The following is a 20,132-nucleotide window of genomic DNA, read 5'->3' on the forward strand; positions in this document are numbered from 1 at the left end:
AGCCGGCAACCTCCGGCACGCTGACACCGCGCAGAGGAGCATCTGTCTCTGGACTGTTTGTCTGATGATGAATTTTGACACCCTAGCATTTGGTGCTTTTCTCTATCCCACCCTATAATCATGTCCTTTGCTCAGTTAGCGCTGTCTTTTCTCTCCAGTGTCCATGTCCTTGTTAATTTGAAGGTGAGCCCTTCCCTGTCAGACGATACGTGGTTAATGCTGTTGTCCTCTGCACCCTAGGCCCTCATGCCAGCCCCTTCCTTTGTGGGAACAGTAGATAAGCACAATATCAAGTACAACACCTCCTGCGGTGCCAATCAAAGGAAACCCATGGGAACCTAAGCACTGACTAAAGCCAGTGGAATGGCAGAGGGACATGATGACCTTGGCTAAGCCATGACACTGGTGTATCCACTGTATTGATCCAATACTTTATCTGACTGCTTTAGATGGATGGAGTGACACCCTTATCTCCTGTTGTGGTGGCCAGCCACAGCTCCCTCTTCCACTCGGTGTCAACGCACATAAACATGGCTTCAGTCTGTGTGTGTGAGTGTGTGTGTGTGCGAGAGAGAGAGAGAGAGAGAGAGTGTGTGCCATGTGCATGCACATATATATACCCTTCATATCAGAATCTGTGGCCACTTCTGTTCAAATGGAGCTTCACAACAGATGTATGATGATGTATATGAAAATACACTCTATAAAGGGTCATGGCCAGTTTTTTTTTTTTTTTTTTTTTTTTTTTTTTTGGTGACACCTTTCCTTTAATATTTACTGTACATTTTACTATCATGGCTTTTATGATGTAACATGATAAATGTAAGGTGGAAAAAGATATTTTCATAAAATATTGCTGTAGTGGGATTATTCCTCTATCTGTATAAATGTTGTGAGGGTTATATTTCAGGATGGAAAAAGCAAAAAAAAAAAAGGATGGGAGGAAGACACAGAGGAACAAGTTGAGCGGTGAAATAAATCGATTAGTTCTTCAGCTCACAGTGTCTTTATTTAGTGCTGGGATTAAAGTGTGTGCCTATTGACTGGAGGGAGACACGTGTCAACATGTCCCCCCTGCGTAATGTCAAAGGTGTCAAACCCTTTCAACATGCTCCAAAGATACACACACACACACACACACACACACACACACACACACACACACACATTCACATACAAAAAAAAAACTACTGCATGGTTTAATGAGTTCTATAAGCAATAACTAGATCTCATTTTCCCACGGTTCAGTGTGCCTTAAGCTTGACTTATCCCAGATTGAATCACCCTCTGCTTTCAGGCCAAATGATCCGCCTCGGATGCTTGCAGGCAAGACGGCAAGATAACTAACATTTGACATAACGGACAGCTTGAGGGCAGGTGATATTTCCAGCCCACAGAGAGAGCCAGATACCGATTCGGTACAAAAGTGGCGGTGGCATTATATAGCGCGCGCTCAGTGTTGTGTGGAATTGTTTATATCCAAACTTGTGAATCCCAAGCTTCATGGTGGTGAGGCTGTGCTGGGAGGGAAGGCTGTGAAAAGGGGGTCAATACAGCAGCTGCCAGAGTTGAAGTCTATCATCTCCACTGTAAAAAAAAAGGGGGATAAAATCGTATTTATTTGATGTGTCCTGTGGGAGAGCTGGACGCTAAACTGCAATCGTGAGACAGGCTGTTGTGGTTTCACTGCGGCAATAAAAGAGTAATATGGGTAGAGACACAAGGGCATTGCCTTGTTGCCCTGCGACTGTGACAAGAAAGGGGAAATTTCTCTTTCTGTGGTTAGTACAGCCTAATGGAAGAGGGTTCATGCGTCACACCAGCAAGTGACAAATCTATCCCTCGGTGTGGCATGCTCAGAGTGTGTATTTCACGCATTCTTGTCAGGTTTTCGAGAATCACTTTTGTTTTTTTGTGCTGGAGGTCATTGTTGTAGCCACAGAGCCATTACATACTGTAAAATGGCTTTGGTGAACTTTGACAGAAGAAATGTATTGACAATGTACAAAGCGCAGCTCTCTTCTTCACCGTCTGAACTCTGGCCTAATGTTCAGACACATGAAATGAGCACCGCGGTGTACTGTCCATAATCTTGAGCGTGTGATACAATAACTGAGCCATTTTGTGCGAGGCAGCAAGGGTGCTGCGGCTGCATGCGAGTCATTAGAAGGAACATGATTGAAATGAGGCTGCACAATGGCGCCTTGAGGGGAAACTAAGGTGAGTGCAATATCATTTCATAAATGTTCCACTTGAGGTTTTCTCATTAGCTTGCATTAACCTTTCCAGTCAACGAGTTCATGTGAACTAGCAGATCGTTTCCTCTGCCTAAACACCTCTGACCTTGAGACCATTTGCACTACCACTCAAAAAGTCTTTCAAACAATGCTTTTGCAGCAGTTGGTTATTGATAAATAATCTTGCCAACACCCCAAAATGGCAACATGGAGCTAAATCAATGCAAAAACAGCAATAGGTAAACTGTAAAACATGGAGGATAATGAATCAGCCATCATGGGTTCCTGAAATGTGACATTTGGTGTTTAAAAAATGACTTTTCATGTTTTTTTTTTTCTGTCAGAGAGGTGAACAAGTAGCCAGCGGATCGTGCACCCTGCCGCTCACACTAATCAGCCTGTTACTGGCACAGAGGGACGGCATCTGCTCTGAATCTGTTTGACACGAACATTTCAATTTTAGAGTGCTTTGCAATTTGCCTTTTGAAGGTAATCAGTAGTCACCATGCTCGCTGACCATGATGATTTGGAGCTAAAGCTTTTAAGCTAAAGCTTAATGCATGACAGTTGACAACTTACTTTGCTATCTGGTCTCCTTTTAAATTTTTAAACTGCTTTGAAAAATGTGTATTTTATTTGTTCATCTGCATTTGAATATTTTTGTACAACAGAATACCCATTACATAAAACACTGGTGTTTCTGTTTTACAGGACATAAAAGGCCTGTCCTCCCAAATGACCAAAAACGAGCCATAAGAGCACATACAGAGGAAACTAATAAATACATCACTTATTTGTTATCGCAGCGAATACATCTTGTCAGTGTATCTCGGTTGTCATCGATACTGATACTGGAAATGATGCAAAAATCAGGCAGCAGCATTGTGAAGGTAAATAAAACATGAATGTTTCAAATAACACACATTTTAAATTTTATATTTGTTTAACTTTGTATTTTTCTAGTTGAACAACCCTATCTTCCTTTTATGCTGTAGGCATACAATTACATTATAATTACATAACATAATTAGATTTCATAATTGCCAGCCACTTTTATCCTAAGTGGTGTAGATATGAGATTTTTATACACCAACAAGCAAAGATCAGTTCATTCACTATACACGATGTATCTGCTGATGGTTATTTTTCATATTACAATTTTTTTCTGAAGGCTAAAACACTATTAATGATTCTTGAAGCACTGTCTCTGAAACCATGAACACTTGTAGCTGATGCATTTACAAAGTGTGTCAAACTGAATGCACGCTCTCTGCTTTGCACTTTACACAGTTTGTAATTTTATAACACACTGCTCTCTGCATCGGTGCATGCTTTTGTCAACTGCTTTTCTGCCCTGACACAGGTGAAAACACTTTTACATCAATAATGAGTTCACTTAAAAATCAGAGCTTGATCACTGTAAATGGACAACAGGTAAACATTTGGTTTGGACTTCAGTGAAGGCCAATATTGGACAGAGAGGAAGAGGGGTGAAAACTAGAAGAGGAAGAGGACGAGGAAGAGGACCAGGAGATGAAGTACTAAAATGAAGTCTTATGGCGAGACCCACAAAGAGTGCAAGATTTACCGCAATTTTTCTGTTCTTTTTGTCTAGCACAAATGTTTTTGTTTTCTTTTTCAGTGCTTTTGTTGTTTGAGGAGAGTTACAGTAGAACATTGATACTGATAGTGTCTTATGTTTGGAATACACATCCATGTCTGACACATTTTGATACCTGTGTGTGTGTGTGTGTGTGTGTGTGTTCACTACGTGTACGACAAAACTTTATTGCAAACTGCTGCCCTGAATACAGAAAAAGAAAAAGGTACAAGTGCTTCTTATTTTTACTATCAGTGTGAAGTTGGTGCTTCATGCTTCGTGCTTCTTGTTCAAATGATGATGTGTGTCGTGTATTAGTGCAAAAACACAAGTTTTTTAAAGAGTTTTGAAAGAGATGTAGAATGTTTTGTTGGTTTGGTGCAAGGTTTTGTTGTTAGTGTGTAGAGTTTTGCATAAGTAGCCTGTAGTTTCAAAGACGGTGCCTAAGCAATCAGAATAAACTGTAAGACCCATGTTTGACCGTGTGAGGTGTGCCGGCCTGCACAGCGCCGGCATCCCATTTAGATCCACGACGAGGACTTCTCACCCACTACTGCTGAGTTTTTGTTCATCTTGACACAACCGTCACCTGTGTATTCAAGATATCCTATTATCTATACAGTCATTGCTCATTTAAATTTTTTCCTTTTTTGTATTTATTTCTTATAGCCAAGGCCCCCATTGGACCAGACCGTTGAAACTCTGTCCTTTTTCAATTTGGATTTTTTGGAATAATTTTCCACCGAAGCAAACTGCAGCTAATACTAGGTAGTCCTGGTTGCCTTGAATAAAATGCAATCTGTACATCTCTAAAGTAAGGCTCAGCAGCAGCCATGTTAATCATACAGGATGGAAAGAGAAGAAAGAAAGAGGTAAAGTAATGTCTATGCTGTAAAATAAATAAATAAATAAATAAAAATACATGGAAGTCAAGGGACTGTAACCTTGAAGTTTAAAATGAGTGGAGTTTGACGGAGTAGACCTGTGGTTTAGAATAAGATTATATTATGTGTATGTATGTGGTTTTCCCTCAGAATTTTAAGCTCTTGTTATTGGCCATGTCCATAATGTAACCTATAAATGAACTGTTATTTCTGAAAAGGCACTGCAATGGTGAACTTTTGAATCTATCTGACCTTATTGTTTCAGCTACTAGATAATGTCAAGCCAAAGTTATTGAGCGTGGACACAGGTTATTCCCTTAAAACTCAACTCAAGGGAAATTAAATTCTGTACCTCAGTTTGAACAATGGCAACTGTTGTTGGCTACAAGACTGCCTTCCAAAATAATTGTCATTCCTCAGAGACAGCATGTAATTATGGCTTGGTGGACTGATACTGTGAGAGCATCCTGACAGTCACACTGGGAAAGCAGAGACATCTGCTGGCCATGAAACAAACGACAATGTAAATTATGATCAGTGTTGTTTAATTTCTACCGTCTGAAATGCATGCGTAAGCTCCTCTGTGGACGTGTAGTCCGTAAGCTACTCAGGACATGCTGTTATGACGGCTGAGCAATGATGGATGCAGAATCATTTCCCTGACGCAACCAACTGCATTAAATTTAATTAATTCATGAATCACACCACAACCATGACTAACAGCTAGGCACAGAAAAAAATCTTTTAATTTGTTTACAAAACATGCAAACAAACATCAAGTGCACATATTTCAATTGATATTAATATGTAACTGCAACAAGAGAGCAAAAAACTGAACATAGTGTTTGATATGACACTGGCACGGACCTCACAAAACAATGCCAATGTATGCATTTTACCCTTTTTAGACAAAAACAAACACGAAACACCGCACAAATCTGAACTGACATCACACCTTAATAAAGCTGAGTGTTTCAGTGATCATCTAATATGGACTGGTGCAAATCTTTTTTGCTTCACAGCTGCACTGTCATTGCTAATATAATGAGTCACTTGAAATAACATGCTGTGCTCTACAGCCTTAAGTCATAGCTGAAAAATAAGAAGAGTAGCACCTGAGCCTCAAGAAATCCTTCTCACTTGAAGAAATGATGTTATGATAGTCTTTCATTAGAAAACCAATCTTTATGTCTTTCTATTAAAAATCCTACAGCCTGTACAGAAGGCAGTATGTGTTTCTGGCAAATACGTTGAAATACAACAACAACAAAAAAAAAGGAATGGGTTTTCTTGAAGTTTAAGGAATGTCAATCATTCATTCGAAAACATTCACTGAATCCCAGCAGAGAAAATATCAGTAGTAAATCTTCACATCAATAAACTGCATATGTACATCATCCCAAAGGCTCTCCAACCACAATCGGTTCATATTTAGTGCCTCCATTCCTGATTCAGTCTGTGTATACATGCAGTTACAAATGCGTGGAAATATTTTATATGCAGTGAGCACCAAGAGCACTTGTTGGAGTTAGAGATTATAATACCGATTGCAAAATATCAGCCGTTTGAGATTTGAGCGCCCCCCTTTATTATATATACAGTCATCCTGATTTTAGTGCCAAAAAGGTGGTGGCAGCCTTGTGGTCAGAGCAGCAGACCATAAATGAGAAAACTGCAATTCAATCCACAGGGCCGGCCACTTAGAGTGGAGGGAGTATGCTGTCTTCAAGAGGACTGACAGAGTGAGGTGGATTGGCCCTTTCTTCGAGCCGATTCCTCCTGCTAACGTCACCAGTGAAGACGCTAAAACACTCACTTTCAAGCAATTATTCCTGAAGCTACAGCAGTGCTTATCTGTAGCTGAACTGGTGCAGTTACGTCCTATATATTATGTGCTGTAAGCAAGGGTACTGTATGTAGGGCAACCTCCCGGCTAAATCTCCAACTTTGCTGGAGAAAAGGTAAAATGTTTTGCAAAATAATTTGGATGAATACTATATAATTCTGTCCACTGCAAATCAGAAGGTGATGTGCAGAAAAACACCCTGTAGTTCTTATATATCACATTAGATATGGCTACCTTTTTTATTATTATCATTGCTACACAGAGATCTGCACTTTTTGCTCAGTCATTTTTAAAGAGTAAAACAGAACATGATGCTATTGAAATATTTATGGTACTCACTGTATATGAATGGCCATACAAAGATCCTGCATTGCTTTATCTCACTGTAGCTTCTCCTCCTTCTCCTAACTCACTCACCCTCTACAATATCCGAACACCTTGACTTTTCTTCAAAATCAAGTTCCCTTCAACACCCCTGTTCTCCCTTTTTGCTTCCCTCCTGATCCTGACAAACTTGTCTCGTCGTTCAGCTGTCCACAGAGCCGCTCCCCTTGTTCTTGTTACGGCTGAGGGGGAAAGTGGACTTGCTCTGCGGCTGGGTCATTTTGCTGGCTAGGTAGACGAAGGGCTCGATTAGGGTGCGTCGATCCACCACCGACACCTCCCACAGGCGCACCTTCTCAGTCTTAGCCCAGTTCTGCGCCACGTTAGACTCCACTCTCCTCTCGTCCTGCTTGTCCAGCTTGTTCCCCAGCACCACGATGGTGACCTGCGGATAAGCAGTGCAGCATCAACCTTACATCGGTCTAGTCTCAAATTTGTCTACAACGTACTATAACATCGGCTTACTGTACATGTTTGGAAGTCAAGAAGTACTCTGCTCTCCATTAAAGCAAAATAATATCCAAATTGAGAATGAATACGTGTTACTCTGACGGTCTAGGACTTCCCAATCAAAATCTGTGAGCATTTACAATATCCCCCAAAAGCCAGAAACCACAGAATTAATAATTCAAATCTGTCATCATATGTCATCAACTTGTGAAATCTGGAGCTTGTCTTAAATTGACCGACATCCCTCTTTGAGGACAAACATGGTTAATGGTTAATATTAAATTTAGAATGCCTCAGTTTTAATGTGGGATGTTCTGCACAATTACATTTTCCATGATTTTCTCTGATCTATTCATGCTTTTATTAGCAATTAGCACAACAAACACTAGCAGTTGAGTTTTAAAATTTTATGCTGGCACCAGAAAAAAATTCATGAAATCTGTGTTGTAATATGTCTTTTACATAAAGTACAATTTATGATTAAGTCAATCACTTAACTAAAAGTGCTTGTGGCTGAATTGTATTTTTGGAACAGGAGCTGTTGAGCAAGCACGTTCAAGCCTTTACGGTAATTATTTTTGCACCAGTCTTGTTTGTTGCTCACCTCTTTCTTATCTCTGTGACGGTCAATGTCCTTCTTGAGTGCCTCCATTCGCTTGAAGGATTCTTTACTGTCGATGCTGTAAACAAGTACAAAGCCATCGGCAAAAGAGTAGTAATGTCGGGGGAATTCCATCCCGTCACGAAGTCCCCGAGTGTCGTAGAAGCGCACCTGCTCTCGTGTGCCACGGTCGGTTTCTATGGAGCCGATGTAAATATCCTCTAAGGTCTCCATGGGCTCAGATCCTAACAGGGGACAAATAAAGCAAAGAATAGGACTATTTTGTATTGTGTGATGTACTGTACGGGTATCAGAGGATTGCATGTGTACTCAAAACAGTGACTTCAAGCTAGAGTCACCCAGACATCTTAGAATTAGTAAGATAACAAACGCATTTGGATTTCATTATGCAAAAAAAACTTTCACCGCTTTCAAACATGTTTCACTCTGGATACAGACCCACAACAATATTTACGGCCTCAATATTTTCATGTGACATGTGACATATTAAATGTGTTAAATCAACTGTGCTATTTAAATGATACTCATGACATACAGTGTGGCAGCTCAGCTTTTCAACTACTGAAGACATACTACTTTACCTTAGAGCCAAAAATGTATGAGGGGTTTGTTCATCGTTTAATCTGTGATATCCTACTGATGCACCACCCCATAGAGGATGGATTAATAAAACGTGGAAATGTGACTGAAAGCATATAGCGTGATTTCATCCAGACAGATGCACATTAGTTATACTATAAACAGGAACAGCTTGAACAGCTACACATAAAACCTGTTTTGTATTCATTATTCACAGAGGAGGTAATCATGGCTTGTGTCACTAAGGTGAGTATGTTGGTAATAACCTGGCCGCTTTCCATACAGAAATGCAATATCTGGTGCAGTGTTACGCTATCAAAAGCACTCAGCATGCTCGCTTTGTATATTTCCAGAAATGTGCCAAACACAGCAGTATATATTATGTCTTTGGACACAGATTCTCACTGTTTACTCTATTTACTATTTATTGCACAGAATCTCTAACTTGTGCTGTGAAAGGTCTATCACTACACTAAGAATTTAATATGCCATATTTCTACATTGCGGTACACTGCCTTTCACAGGTGACCTTATTCCCAGCGGACAACTTTGCAAATTTGGTCAGTGTTTTGTTTATGTTTAAATTTATCATTATTGCACATGACAATACTATTTTTTTAAGAAAATGCATAATACAAAAAGTATATATAATACATGCAGAATGTAGAGAATGGGTAGAGATAACAATAAGAAAAAGACATGTGCAGGAGGAGCCAAATAAAAAAAAATGCCATAAAGGTTTGTAGGGTGGCCCTCCTCAAATAAGGCATACAACATAGAAGTTAATACAAACAAAATGAAAAATCTAAGGAAATTCTAATAACTAAGGTGTTACTGCAAAGATGACTACATTACAAGCACAGTGAATATATTAAAACAGTGAGACTGGTTATGATGTTGCATTGCTTAATTGGTCCAAAAAGAAAAGTACAGTTAGCTTCTTAAATGAGTTTAGATTGCTGAAATTTCTAGTGTGAACTGGTAAGTGCCTCCAACAGAGCCGTCCTCAAGACCCTAATAGAAAATTAGGAAGGGGTTGCCCCAATGAAAGCGGGATGGAGATTATTGGCTGAGCTTGTGTTGTAATTACGGATTTGGGAAGTGATCTGGAATAAATTCTGAAAACAGTCTGTGAGTAAGTTGAGCAGATTGAAGAGTGTAATGTTTCCCTGCCAAAATGAATAGTCACATGGCACTAGTGAGGAAATGTGTGCTACTGAATTATACTGAGTTGTACTCATTACCTGAAAAAACATGCAGAGCGGCTGAGGTTTTGACAGAGTAAAACTGTGCCAAAGTGTCAACACAGAGAACAGTCACCTGCCAATGAACTGTGTCATACTATATATAGTGGCATAAGTTACATAATAGTGGAAAAAAGAACAAATCTATCATATAAATCCATACAACACAAGTGAGAGACTTTGTTCTCCTATTCCCTGCTTTTGGAATAAGTTGATTATGTATCAGAATAACCTGAAATATTATTTGAATATTATTTTATTCTTCAATTGTTATTCCAGCTACTAAAGCTTTGACTGTTAAATATAAAGACATGATAAATGCAATTCCAGACATTATGTGATAAATGGCCTACCTGCAACATGATTGGCATACAGTAGTTGCTCCAGGACAGCAGTTTTGCCCACAGCCGCCAGGCCACACACCACCACTTTGCAGCTCTTCCCCATCCTCACTCCTCACCCTCCAGTCAGGAAGTCTGCCAACCACAGACGGTCCACATCTTTCAATTCATTTTCAATGAGGGATAAAGAGTTGCATACACTCTACGTAAGACATTTCTGCTAAGTTAACGTTACATACCATTGCACATGTATGCTGCACTACTAATGACTAGCTTGCTGATCAAATCATGCCCAAATTTGTGCTGCCTCTAGTGACGAGCTACATTAGCATTAGCTTAGCATTAGCCTTGGGAAAGACACGACACCAAACGGCTAACAACAGGCTAACGTTATGTGATCTTCACTGAATAATTTTACAACTCCCGCGCCTTAAAAAACACCCCGCAGTGTCGTTTTTAACGAGCATTTGCGCCTTAAGGCTCTATTTTGAGGAAAACACAACTGACTTTCCAGCTAACCTCTTACCTTCTCACCTGACAAACTACTTCCTGTTTACAGTTGTGCGTAACGACTGCAGTGTTTCGGAGGGGGGCGGGGCCACCATGCCAACAACGACAGTGGCCACGCCCCTCCCCAGCATCGGCAAAATGGCGACGGTGGACTGTGATGATGTGAACATGGACCCTGACATGGAATTCCTCAGTGACGAGGAATTGGAGAGGTACGGAAACGCAATGTTGTTATCGATAAAAATACAACCGACCGTGTGACAGCAGAGGCCGCCGCTGTCAGTGAGCTCACAAGTCCTAGCCGGGTTGATTTTCTTGTCGCACCATGAGAGCTATACTAACTGTTAGCTATATTTAGCGAGCTACCGTTAGCTTGACCCCCCCACCACCACTCAGCTCCTGTCCTGCATTGCCTGCATTATGATGTTTAGCGATCTGCCGAGTTTCCTAGTGATACCTGATCGGATGGAGTGAACTGATTTTTTTGTGTTAATGTCACTGTGATACACCCAGCGAGGTGCACTAGCTGGCTTGCGAGTGCCACCATTCACTCACAGCGTTTGGTCGTGATGTAGAACATGAAAGGCTTCCAAAAAAAGCAGTGACAGTTGCCCACAGCATGGTGTCATATGTTCCTGGCTCTCCTCTCCCTCTCTCTGCTTTGAGTGGCGTACAGTATCCACGTGTTTTGATTGGAGTAGGCACTTTCTGCCCTGCTGCGGTGGTTGAGCTAATTCTGGCCAGACAAGCTCTGCAAAAGGGATCCCACCGCACCAGCTTCCATGCTTATTCCTAGACAGGCGCTTCTGTGTTCATAATTATGAATAAGACCGTGACCCGGTGCCCTCACAGTGTGCATGTTTCTTTGAGTCCAAAGACAAGAGCTACAGGGGCAACATTGTCTGTAAAATCCACTAAGAGTGACATGACCTATTTAACGATGGTGCCCTTCGCACTCTTGAAAACTGAATTTGCATCTAAACAATGTATTTGCCTCCACTTTCTTTTTTATCCAGGGAAGCAGAGGGCTTCAAAGAACAAGGCAATGCATACTACATCAAGAAGGATTACTCTGAAGCATACAATTACTACACCAAGGCCATAGGTAATTATTTTTTATCAGATATAATTTTTATTTGTCAAGTAGGCAATGCTGATTACCATATTGGGTGGATAACAAACTTTGGATTTTGATTGGTTGTGAGTGGATATCAATATTTTGTTGATTTTTTTTTTTTTTTTTGTCCCCACAGACATGTGCCCTAAGAATCCCAGTTACTATGGCAACAGGGCGGCCACGCTAATGATGTTGTGTCGGTACAGAGAGGCTTTGGAGGATGCCCAGCAGGCGGTGCGATTAGATGACACTTTCATGAAGGTAGGTCATGGGGAAACAAGCTGAAGCCCTCTTTTATATGACAGGAAGGAATGAGGGATTGGCCATCGGTTTGAGTTTGTTTTTTATGCACACATTATCCTCCTCAGCTAATAGGAATGCACAGCTAAGACACATTTTGGACAGATTAATAAGGAATGCTGTCACTCCAGAACATGAACTGTTAATCTTTTGCCCATAGGGACATCTACGAGAGGGGAAGTGCCACCTGTCCCTCGGCAACGCAATGGCAGCCAGCCGCTGTTTCCAGAGGGTTCTGGAGCTGGAGCCCGACAACAGCCAGGCCCAGCAGGAGGTGAGTTAGCCTCCATCACACAGAGAATGATCTGACGAGTTCTAGGTGATTATCCACTATTAGTTTTGCTTTCGCCCAGCTAGTGCAAATTGAGTGGAAAAGTCTAATACTGAGCGGTTTAGCAGGAGATTATCTGGAGTCACTGTTAATTCCCAATGGGCAGGCCAGGGGGCAAGTTTCAAGTCATTCAGAGGAAGCACCGCTGTTTGATTTGCTGTGATTTGACCAAGCAGTGGCAGCTGTTAAGCCACGCAGTGATCTGACTGCTAGAGGTCCTTTCACATTTTCACTGAATACCTCAAATTGCATTTTCAGGTGAAGAACGCAGAATCTATCCTAGAGTATGAGAAGATGGCTGAGATCGGATTTGAAAAGCGCGACTTTAGAATGGTAAGTTATTCATTGGTTACGGTGTTATGTAACTCATTTGTCAGCGGTCGCAGTGAGTCACGTCTAGGAGCAGAGACAGTGAGTGTGTTGTTTGTGTTCTTAGGTTGTCTTCTGCATGGACCGTGCTTTGGAGTCGGCCTCAGCCTGTCACAGGTTCAAGATACTGAAGGCAGAGTGCTTAGCCCTGCTGGGACGCTACCCTGAGGCCCAGACTGTCGCCAGGTAACAGGACAGAGTTAAATGATATTTGAAGATGCAGTTATTTATTGCCGTATTAACCAGAATTCTCCAAATTTCAGGCTCAAACCAGCATATACGTATGGCATATGAACCTCGTACAGTTCTAATTATAATATACCAAAAAATGATAAGTGCATTGAAACAAGTGGAACACATCGTAAAAATTTAAGTAATCATGTTTCTGCTTAGCCTTGACGATTGGTGAGATGTTGGGGATGCTGACTGCAGAGTGACTGTAGGCCTTAAAAGTTGTTAAATAGTCTTAAATTTGAATTTGTGAGGTCTTATTATTATTTTAACAGAAACATTTTATCTGCATTAATTTCATCCATATTTGTTTCTGTGTTTAAACCCAACTTTTTCCCCATCAGAGTCAACATTTCTCGTGTTATAAAACTAAATCCTCCAACCCTAATGCTGCTTTTATTCTGACCTGCTACACTTACCTGTTGGGAAGCTTTTCCAGATTAACCCAACTCACTTTGTACTTACCTGTCATAATTATCAGCAGAGAAAAATCCAAGAAAATCCTTATACTTAACCTGTCACAGTTTCCATGGAAAAATATGGGTAGATTTATTACAGTATCAACTAAAGGACACATATGTACTAACAAATAGCTGATAGAATCATGTTGTTAATAATAATGATAATAGTAGTTTTAGGTGGGAATATGATTATTCCCACCTCAAACTTACCTCAGCAGTGATCCAAATTTACAGTACTTTATGCTTAACTGAAATGCTTAATTGAAGAAATGATTATTTGTCTAAAAACAGTTGCAAATTGTGATAGCATTTGTCTTTTAAATTAAATTTAACTTTGCAGTAGCTGTGGGAACCCTGGTTTTGGCTCAGTGTTAGTTTGATTTTCCAACTTGACACATCTTAGTCTTTTTCTGAAGTAGAAGATCAGTTAGAGACTTCCTTTTTTTTGGGTGGGTGGGTGGGTGGGTGGGGGTGGGGGGGGGGTGGGGGGGGGGGGGGGGGGAATGCAAGGGTGTTGGGGCTTGGAACTCACATCCAGTGACTTTAAAAGCCATACTGGCAGCATCGAGCCTGTTTATGTTTCTCACTAGTTTTATATTTGCCACATGGTAATTTCAAGCACAGCTCTGTAAAAGTGACACATCCATTAATTTGAAACCCCTGACTTTTTAAGTTGGCTTCAAACAGAAACGTCTCTGGCAGGCTTTCTTCAGGATACTTGTGGAGCTTGCCCACCTTTTCAGCAAGTCATTTTGAGAATTTGAAGCTATCCGCCCTTTCTGTGGCATGACCATTGATAATCCTGGTGCTCTCATTCTGTGATGGAGATGTCTAATTACATGCTTATCGCCACACTACTCCACCTGGGCAGTGATGATATTTCTACAAGCTGCCTCATCATTGCAGGGAATCAGTGCTGCCACAGCGGCCCTGTTCCCACCTGGCATTAACATCCGTCCTGCGTTATCCGATCACAAGCTGACACCTTTAAGTACAGGTTTGAACAACACCAATGTGTTCTCAATGCGTCCTGAGATCCGAACACTCAGGCCATATTCGGAGGTGGCCTGGGACGGTTTAAGGACCGCCCACTCGCCTGACATCATCCAGCCAGACATCGCTTTTTCTGATTTCTGATCTCATCTGTAATTTCTGACCCATCAGAGCCATGACAGTGGTAGAGTCCCCACCCAGCTGAACATTAAAGTTGAACATCAGGTTCAAGTTGGGCGATCCACCTCAGGAGACCCTCTCTGGAATAATTAAATAATCTGAACCTGAACGTGATCAAGTTGAGCCCGTAATAACTTACTTATGTAGAATGTGTCTTAAGCGATTGGCTGCACATTAAAATAAGGCTGGAGTGAGCAAGGATGTCCCCTTATATTAAATGCCGTTTTATTTTTACTTTTTTACTTTTGTATTTTTTGTGTGGAAGGAGAACTATCAAAGTAAGAGTTTCTCTGTACAGTGTAACAGTCTGTTTTACTGTGCATTTGACAATCGCTCTCTCTCTCTCTCTGAAATGATATATGGCTATTTGCATATAGAGCGAGGATCTGAGATCCAATCACAAGTGAGCAAGCGAGACACATTTGGAGACGCTTTCTAATGCCAGGTGTGAATGGACAGACTGACAGCTGTCCACTTGTGATTGGATCAGCAAAGACAGATTTTAATGCCAGATGGAGACGGAGCCAGTGTTCATCTGCAAACTAAAACAGCATTCTTCAATACAATGAAATAAACAGCCTTATCACCTCTATGATTTCTATGTTTTTATTTCAAAGTTATAATTTCTTTTAGCACAGAGTTGTTCATTTGCTCCTTTTTCAGCGATATTCTGCGAATGGACTGCACTAATGGCGATGCCCTGTACGTGCGTGGTCTCTGTCTGTACTATGAAGACTGCATTGACAAGGCTGTCCAGTTCTTTGTTCAGGCTCTGCGTATGGCTCCTGATCATGAAAAGGCTCGGCTTGCATGCAGAGTGAGTGACTCATCACATTAACTATAGTTTGCCAAATCCGTATAACGATCTTTCTGGTTTTATTTGTGGGCAAATTGCTGTGAGCACAGCCATTACTTTTAGGTTGTAAAAGGTAGTTTTTCACTTCTTTGAAAGGGGCACTCACCGCAAAAAATAATAAAGTGTGGGTTTCTTTCATTTATTTTGTGTCTAAGTTGCCCTGCAGAGCTTGTCCTGAGTACTGCTTCCTGTATCTTTTCTTCCCAGAATGCCAAAGCACTCAAAGCCAAGAAGGAGGAGGGGAACAAAGCTTTCAAGGAGGGAAACTATGAGGCAGCCTATGAACTCTACTCTGAGGCACTGACAATAGACCCTAACAACATCAAGACTAATGCCAAGCTGTACTGTAATAGGGGCACTGTTGGATCCAAGGTGAGCAACAACCACAGGAAAAACAGCACCAGCATTTCTTTTGAGTTGTGTTTGCATCTGACAGGTTGTTTTGTTTGGGGGTGGCGGGGGGTTGTCAGAACAGGCGTAATTGATTTTCAGAGCAGTGTGTTGCCTCAGCAGCTTACACTGCAGATGGAAAATTACCGTCGGCATCCTCCGTAAATCCTTGACCAAAGATACATACACACACACTGGAACAGACTGATTTGACCAAATGTAGAGTGTTGGTCCTGAGTGAATAGCTGGCCTGTAGCATCGACACACTCAAACACACTCCCTTTTTTTTAAGATATTCCAATTTATAGATAAGCACTAAGCATCCTCTGTCCCTCTTATGATGTGTATTTTTAGTCCAAATACTGTATCTTTGCCAGGTTGCACATATAACTTTCCTGTCTCTGACCTATTAAAATAGGCCAGCATCTCTCCCTGTGTCTTCTCTTTGCAAACTCTCTCAATCCCCTTTTTTTTTCTTTGAAAGCTGAAAAAACTAGAGCAGGCCATTGAAGACTGCACAAAGGCAATTAAGCTGGATGAGACCTACATCAAGGCCTATTTACGGAGAGCACAGTGGTATGTTCAGGAATTCTAACTTTGCTATCAGTACAGGGCAATGGTTGTAATTTGTTTGGTTTTTAAATGTAGAAAGGTAGAAGACGTTGCTACTGTGATTGTCACTGTCTGCATCTTCATTTCACTGTTAAAACTGGGCAAAAATGAGAGATTTGTGTGTATACTGTGCTGCAGCTATATGGACACAGAGCAGTATGAAGAGGCGGTCCGGGACTATGAGAAGGTTTACCAGACAGAGAAGACAAAAGGTTAGGATCTGACTGCAGTGCAGCCTCTCACGCTGCTTTTCTGTACTGTAAATTGTACACTGGTGTCTCATAACTATTAATAAACAGTGGCTTACTGCACTGTGTATTAATAGGGGTTATTGTGTGAGGGTCTCAAACGTAGTGTTTTGCCACCTGCTGCCTTGCTAATGATGTTGCTCCGCTTACTGCTTGCTACCCTGGTCTGTCTTTTTCTCCGATCCCCAGAGCACAAGCAGCTCCTGAAGAACGCTCAGCTTGAGTTGAAGAAAAGCAAGCGGAAAGATTACTACAAGGTGCTCGGGGTGGACAAGAACGCCACAGAGGACGAGATCAAGAAGGCGTACCGCAAACGGGCCCTTATGCACCATCCAGGTGCCTGAAAGAACATAAAGTTTCCCTCTAACCATCAATAAATATTTTAAAATGACACGAGAGGTCTTGCCATAAAACATAAGCCCTTATGAGACAGAAAAGCTTGTAAAAAGGTGTTACTGGAAACGCAGCATTGCTCATTTCAAAACCTCACTCACTGCCTTTAGCAGGCCATCAGTTTGGTTAGTCTATTAATTCGAGTGGCTCCTCTCAGCATGTTCAAGGTTAAGTGGCACTGAAGCCACAGGTGCCAATGCCAAAGAAATCAGTTGTGTACAACAATTTGAAATGATGATTATTAATAACAAGAGAGGACAACTAATAAGTTACATGGGAACATCTGCTTAAAACATAACAACAGTCTATTAAGAGTACACCTGCATGAGTTAAGTAAATGTATGTGATAGTGTATGGCAGGTTCAAATAGGTTATTTTCATCATATAGAAAAATAACATGTCATAACGTATGGCGTAGGATAGTTGCAATCTGTCCTTGAGCTGGCTTCATAATTTGGTCGGAAGGCAGCTTGTTACCGGTCTGAAAAATCTTGTTCTGATCCTTTGACACAAAACTCAAAGCGACCAGTAAGCCGGTTTTATGATGTCTGTTTTTTCCATCTGTGTGAAAAGGGTTTTACACAGTATAACACAGTATTCTGTCGTCCTTCGGTCCAAATGACTTTTATTTTCTCCGTAGACCGTCATAGTGGAGCCAGCGCTGAGGTGCAGAAGGAAGAGGAGAAGAAGTTTAAGGAGGTGGGCGAGGCTTTCTCTGTGCTCTCAGACCCAAAGAAGAAGTCTCGCTATGACAGCGGTCAGGATCTGGAGGACGACGGCATGAACATGGGAGGTCAGCAGCGGGGCGGACCGTGGGGTGGGAGGGCTTCAGGGTGAACAGGTTCATTGCTCAGTACAGCTTACCCAGAGAGAGGGGCAGTCATCAGGTTACATATAAGCTAACAACATACCTTTCAGAATGAACATTTTTCAATTACATGATGAGAAAATGCTACCTGGTTGTTCATCTTGAATTGTTTTGTGTCTCCACCAGATTTTGATGCCAACAACATTTTTAAGGCATTCTTTGGAGGCCCAGGGGGATTTAGTTTTGAAGGTAATTCATGTATGTACACACAAAACTGTTACTGAAACTTTAGTACCTTTCTCACTTGAAATGGCATTAAAATATTGAGAATACTGTAAATGTATGTCACTTATTTACTTGTATGTTGTTTATTTCAGCATCTGGACCAGGAAATTTCTTCTTCCAGTTTGGTTAATTGGAGGATTCATCTACTTCAACAGTTGCCACATCAGGACTATTCAACAATGTCAAAACCCCCAGCCCACCACCCTTATTTAACATATCTGACTGTTTGCAGGTCAGACTCTTGTCTATGCCATTGACTGAATGAATGCTACCCAATCACATCATGCAGCAAATGAGTAATGCCCATATAGCAAGGATAGCAAGAGGGCTCAGACTAAGCTGATAGCATTACTGGTTTTGTGCTTGGTTTTCTTCTCCCAGAAAGAAACAAAACTTGAAAGTCAGTAATGGCTAGCAACATTGGTCCAAAATTCCCGGGATTTCTGAGAAAAGAGAAATTGCAGCTATCGTGTCCGAGCTTTTTAGGGATCCATGCAGGAAGTGACACCCAGGGGAAACTCTTGAGACATAACTGAGCATCGAGAAAGCTATTATCCAGCTCGCCTCCACTTGCTGAAGGGGTATTGTCTGCATGAACGTTAATAACTTGCTCCATGAATTCTAAAGGTAGGAAACGCAGGCATCCTCAGTAAAGGTAAATTGTGTTGCCAGAGCATCTGTCAGACAAAGACAGTTGGTCACCCCAAATTCGCACTGAAAACTGCCTCTTACTCAAAGGCCAAAAGGAGCAGTTAAAGTTGAGCCTTTTTTTTCTACAAAAGTTGGAGCCTAGACCTATACAAACAGTGAACCCGAAGCACAGTATGGCGATGGCAGTGAGAATCGCTTCGCTGGCTGGTTTACGCCAGCACCGTCACCCTCTTGTTATTATCTCCCTCACCACAGGTTTTATGTTTGACGTTGCCATTCACTGATTGCTGCATTGTACATTTTACTGGAATGTAAAGTGTTGATTTGTGACAATAGTTGACAATTTTTCCGTTTTTTTTTTTTTATTTTGATATGTATATTTATTGTAAATTTGCTGTCTGATAGAGCCATCAGTAGAAGATGAGGATGCTCTTCTGTTCCATTAAAGATTGAAAAGGGCACCAATTCTGAGCATCCCTCTGGCCCAAACTCAGGAAAGGATTTGCTTGTTCCACATCATAAAATGACAGGCATTGAATATGCTGGATGTGTTCTTTGACTGTGATGCAGTTGCATTTGAAATATACTAATGTTGAAGAATGCTGACTGTTTTTTATTGTGTGAGAATGTGTTGCTGTCCCTTTTGGGATTTTTGATGGCTACCGTACAGTGCCCCTATATGATGATGAAGGCCTAATATTGCAAAATAACAATGGCAATTACTTCCAAACTGTGAGTTTGGAGTGTGTTGCTCACTTGGTGCACTTCATGAAGAAAGGAAGGCGTCCTCATCTTTGCTCTGATAGATTTTGCTTTTAAGGTGAAACAACAGTCCTCCTAACTGTGGAAAGTTACCAGCCGTGTAAATAAAGTTGGCCTCCTCTGGGTTTCCCCTAAATCATTTCCAGTCTTTTATTCCAGCAGACGAAACCAGCATATAATGTTGCCATAATGAATACTTTATATTTTGGTGAAATAACCATATGCTGCAGGAACCGCATGGCACTGGGAGCCAATGTCTGATGTTTTTCTTGTGAGGTGTAATTAAGGAGATATTTCAGTTCAATTCAAACTTTATGTCAGACTCTCAAAAGGATCCATAGCAAGTACATTTAAATACAAAGTGTATAAATGTCAAATAGGGCATACAAAATAAAACCCACATCATATTATAAATGTGTGATGAGATAGGATGTACATGTGGACATTA

The 20,132-nt window shown here is 41.2% G+C and overlaps 2 protein-coding genes across 5 annotated transcripts; one reads left to right on the forward strand and one right to left on the reverse strand.

The window, feature by feature from the left end:
- Positions 1-5,445: 5,445 nt before the first annotated feature.
- Positions 5,446-10,750, reverse strand: nkiras2 (NFKB inhibitor interacting Ras-like 2). 3 transcript variants are annotated; one of them, XM_030057041.1, is made up of 4 exons: positions 10,714-10,750; positions 10,200-10,322; positions 8,006-8,247; positions 5,446-7,336 (listed from the first exon to the last, which is right to left on the reverse strand). In XM_030057041.1, the coding sequence occupies exons 2-4, from the start codon at positions 10,291-10,293 to the stop codon at positions 7,094-7,096; spliced, it is 579 nt and encodes a 192-aa protein (XP_029912901.1). In that variant the 5' UTR covers positions 10,294-10,322; positions 10,714-10,750; the 3' UTR covers positions 5,446-7,093. The 3 variants fall into 3 exon arrangements, with proteins under 3 accessions (XP_029912901.1, XP_029912903.1, XP_029912902.1); XM_030057043.1 differs by having other exon boundaries at positions 10,722-10,741; XM_030057042.1 differs by lacking the exon at positions 10,714-10,750 and adding an exon at positions 10,427-10,692.
- Positions 10,751-10,759: 9 nt separating this feature from the next.
- On the forward strand, positions 10,760-19,820 carry dnajc7 (DnaJ (Hsp40) homolog, subfamily C, member 7). Of its 2 annotated transcripts, none has more exons than XM_030056994.1 (14): positions 10,760-10,909; positions 11,714-11,802; positions 11,951-12,075; positions 12,275-12,388; positions 12,704-12,778; positions 12,882-13,000; positions 15,343-15,496; positions 15,743-15,907; positions 16,410-16,501; positions 16,676-16,749; positions 16,975-17,121; positions 17,819-17,971; positions 18,173-18,244; positions 18,364-19,820. In XM_030056994.1, the coding sequence occupies exons 1-14, from the start codon at positions 10,791-10,793 to the stop codon at positions 18,399-18,401; spliced, it is 1,536 nt and encodes a 511-aa protein (XP_029912854.1). In that variant the 5' UTR covers positions 10,760-10,790; the 3' UTR covers positions 18,402-19,820. The 2 variants fall into 2 exon arrangements, with proteins under 2 accessions (XP_029912854.1, XP_029912855.1); XM_030056995.1 differs by having other exon boundaries at positions 18,173-18,235.
- The last annotated feature ends 312 nt before the right edge of the window (positions 19,821-20,132 follow it).

Source organism: Myripristis murdjan, chromosome 8 (genome assembly GCF_902150065.1).
Source record: "Myripristis murdjan chromosome 8, fMyrMur1.1, whole genome shotgun sequence".
Classification (NCBI taxonomy): domain Eukaryota; kingdom Metazoa; phylum Chordata; class Actinopteri; order Holocentriformes; family Holocentridae; genus Myripristis; species Myripristis murdjan.

Bases quoted from the DNA above. Each gene is read 5' to 3' on its own strand.
- nkiras2 (XM_030057041.1), bottom strand. From the start codon at position 10,293: ATGGGGAAGAGCTGCAAAGTGGTGGTGTGTGGCCTGGCGGCTGTGGGC. The intron at 8,248-10,199 runs GTAGGCCATTTA...GTCCCCTGTTAG, and splicing joins GTATGCCAATCATGTTGCAG to GATCTGAGCCCATGGAGACC. The intron at 7,337-8,005 runs GTGAGCAACAAA...GCTTATCCGCAG, and splicing joins GTCACAGAGATAAGAAAGAG to GTCACCATCGTGGTGCTGGG.
- dnajc7 (XM_030056994.1), top strand. From the start codon at position 10,791: ATGCCAACAACGACAGTGGCCACGCCCCTCCCCAGCATCGGCAAAATG. The intron at 13,001-15,342 runs GTAACAGGACAG...CTCCTTTTTCAG, and splicing joins GAGGCCCAGACTGTCGCCAG to CGATATTCTGCGAATGGACT. The intron at 15,908-16,409 runs GTGAGCAACAAC...TTTCTTTGAAAG, and splicing joins GGGGCACTGTTGGATCCAAG to CTGAAAAAACTAGAGCAGGC.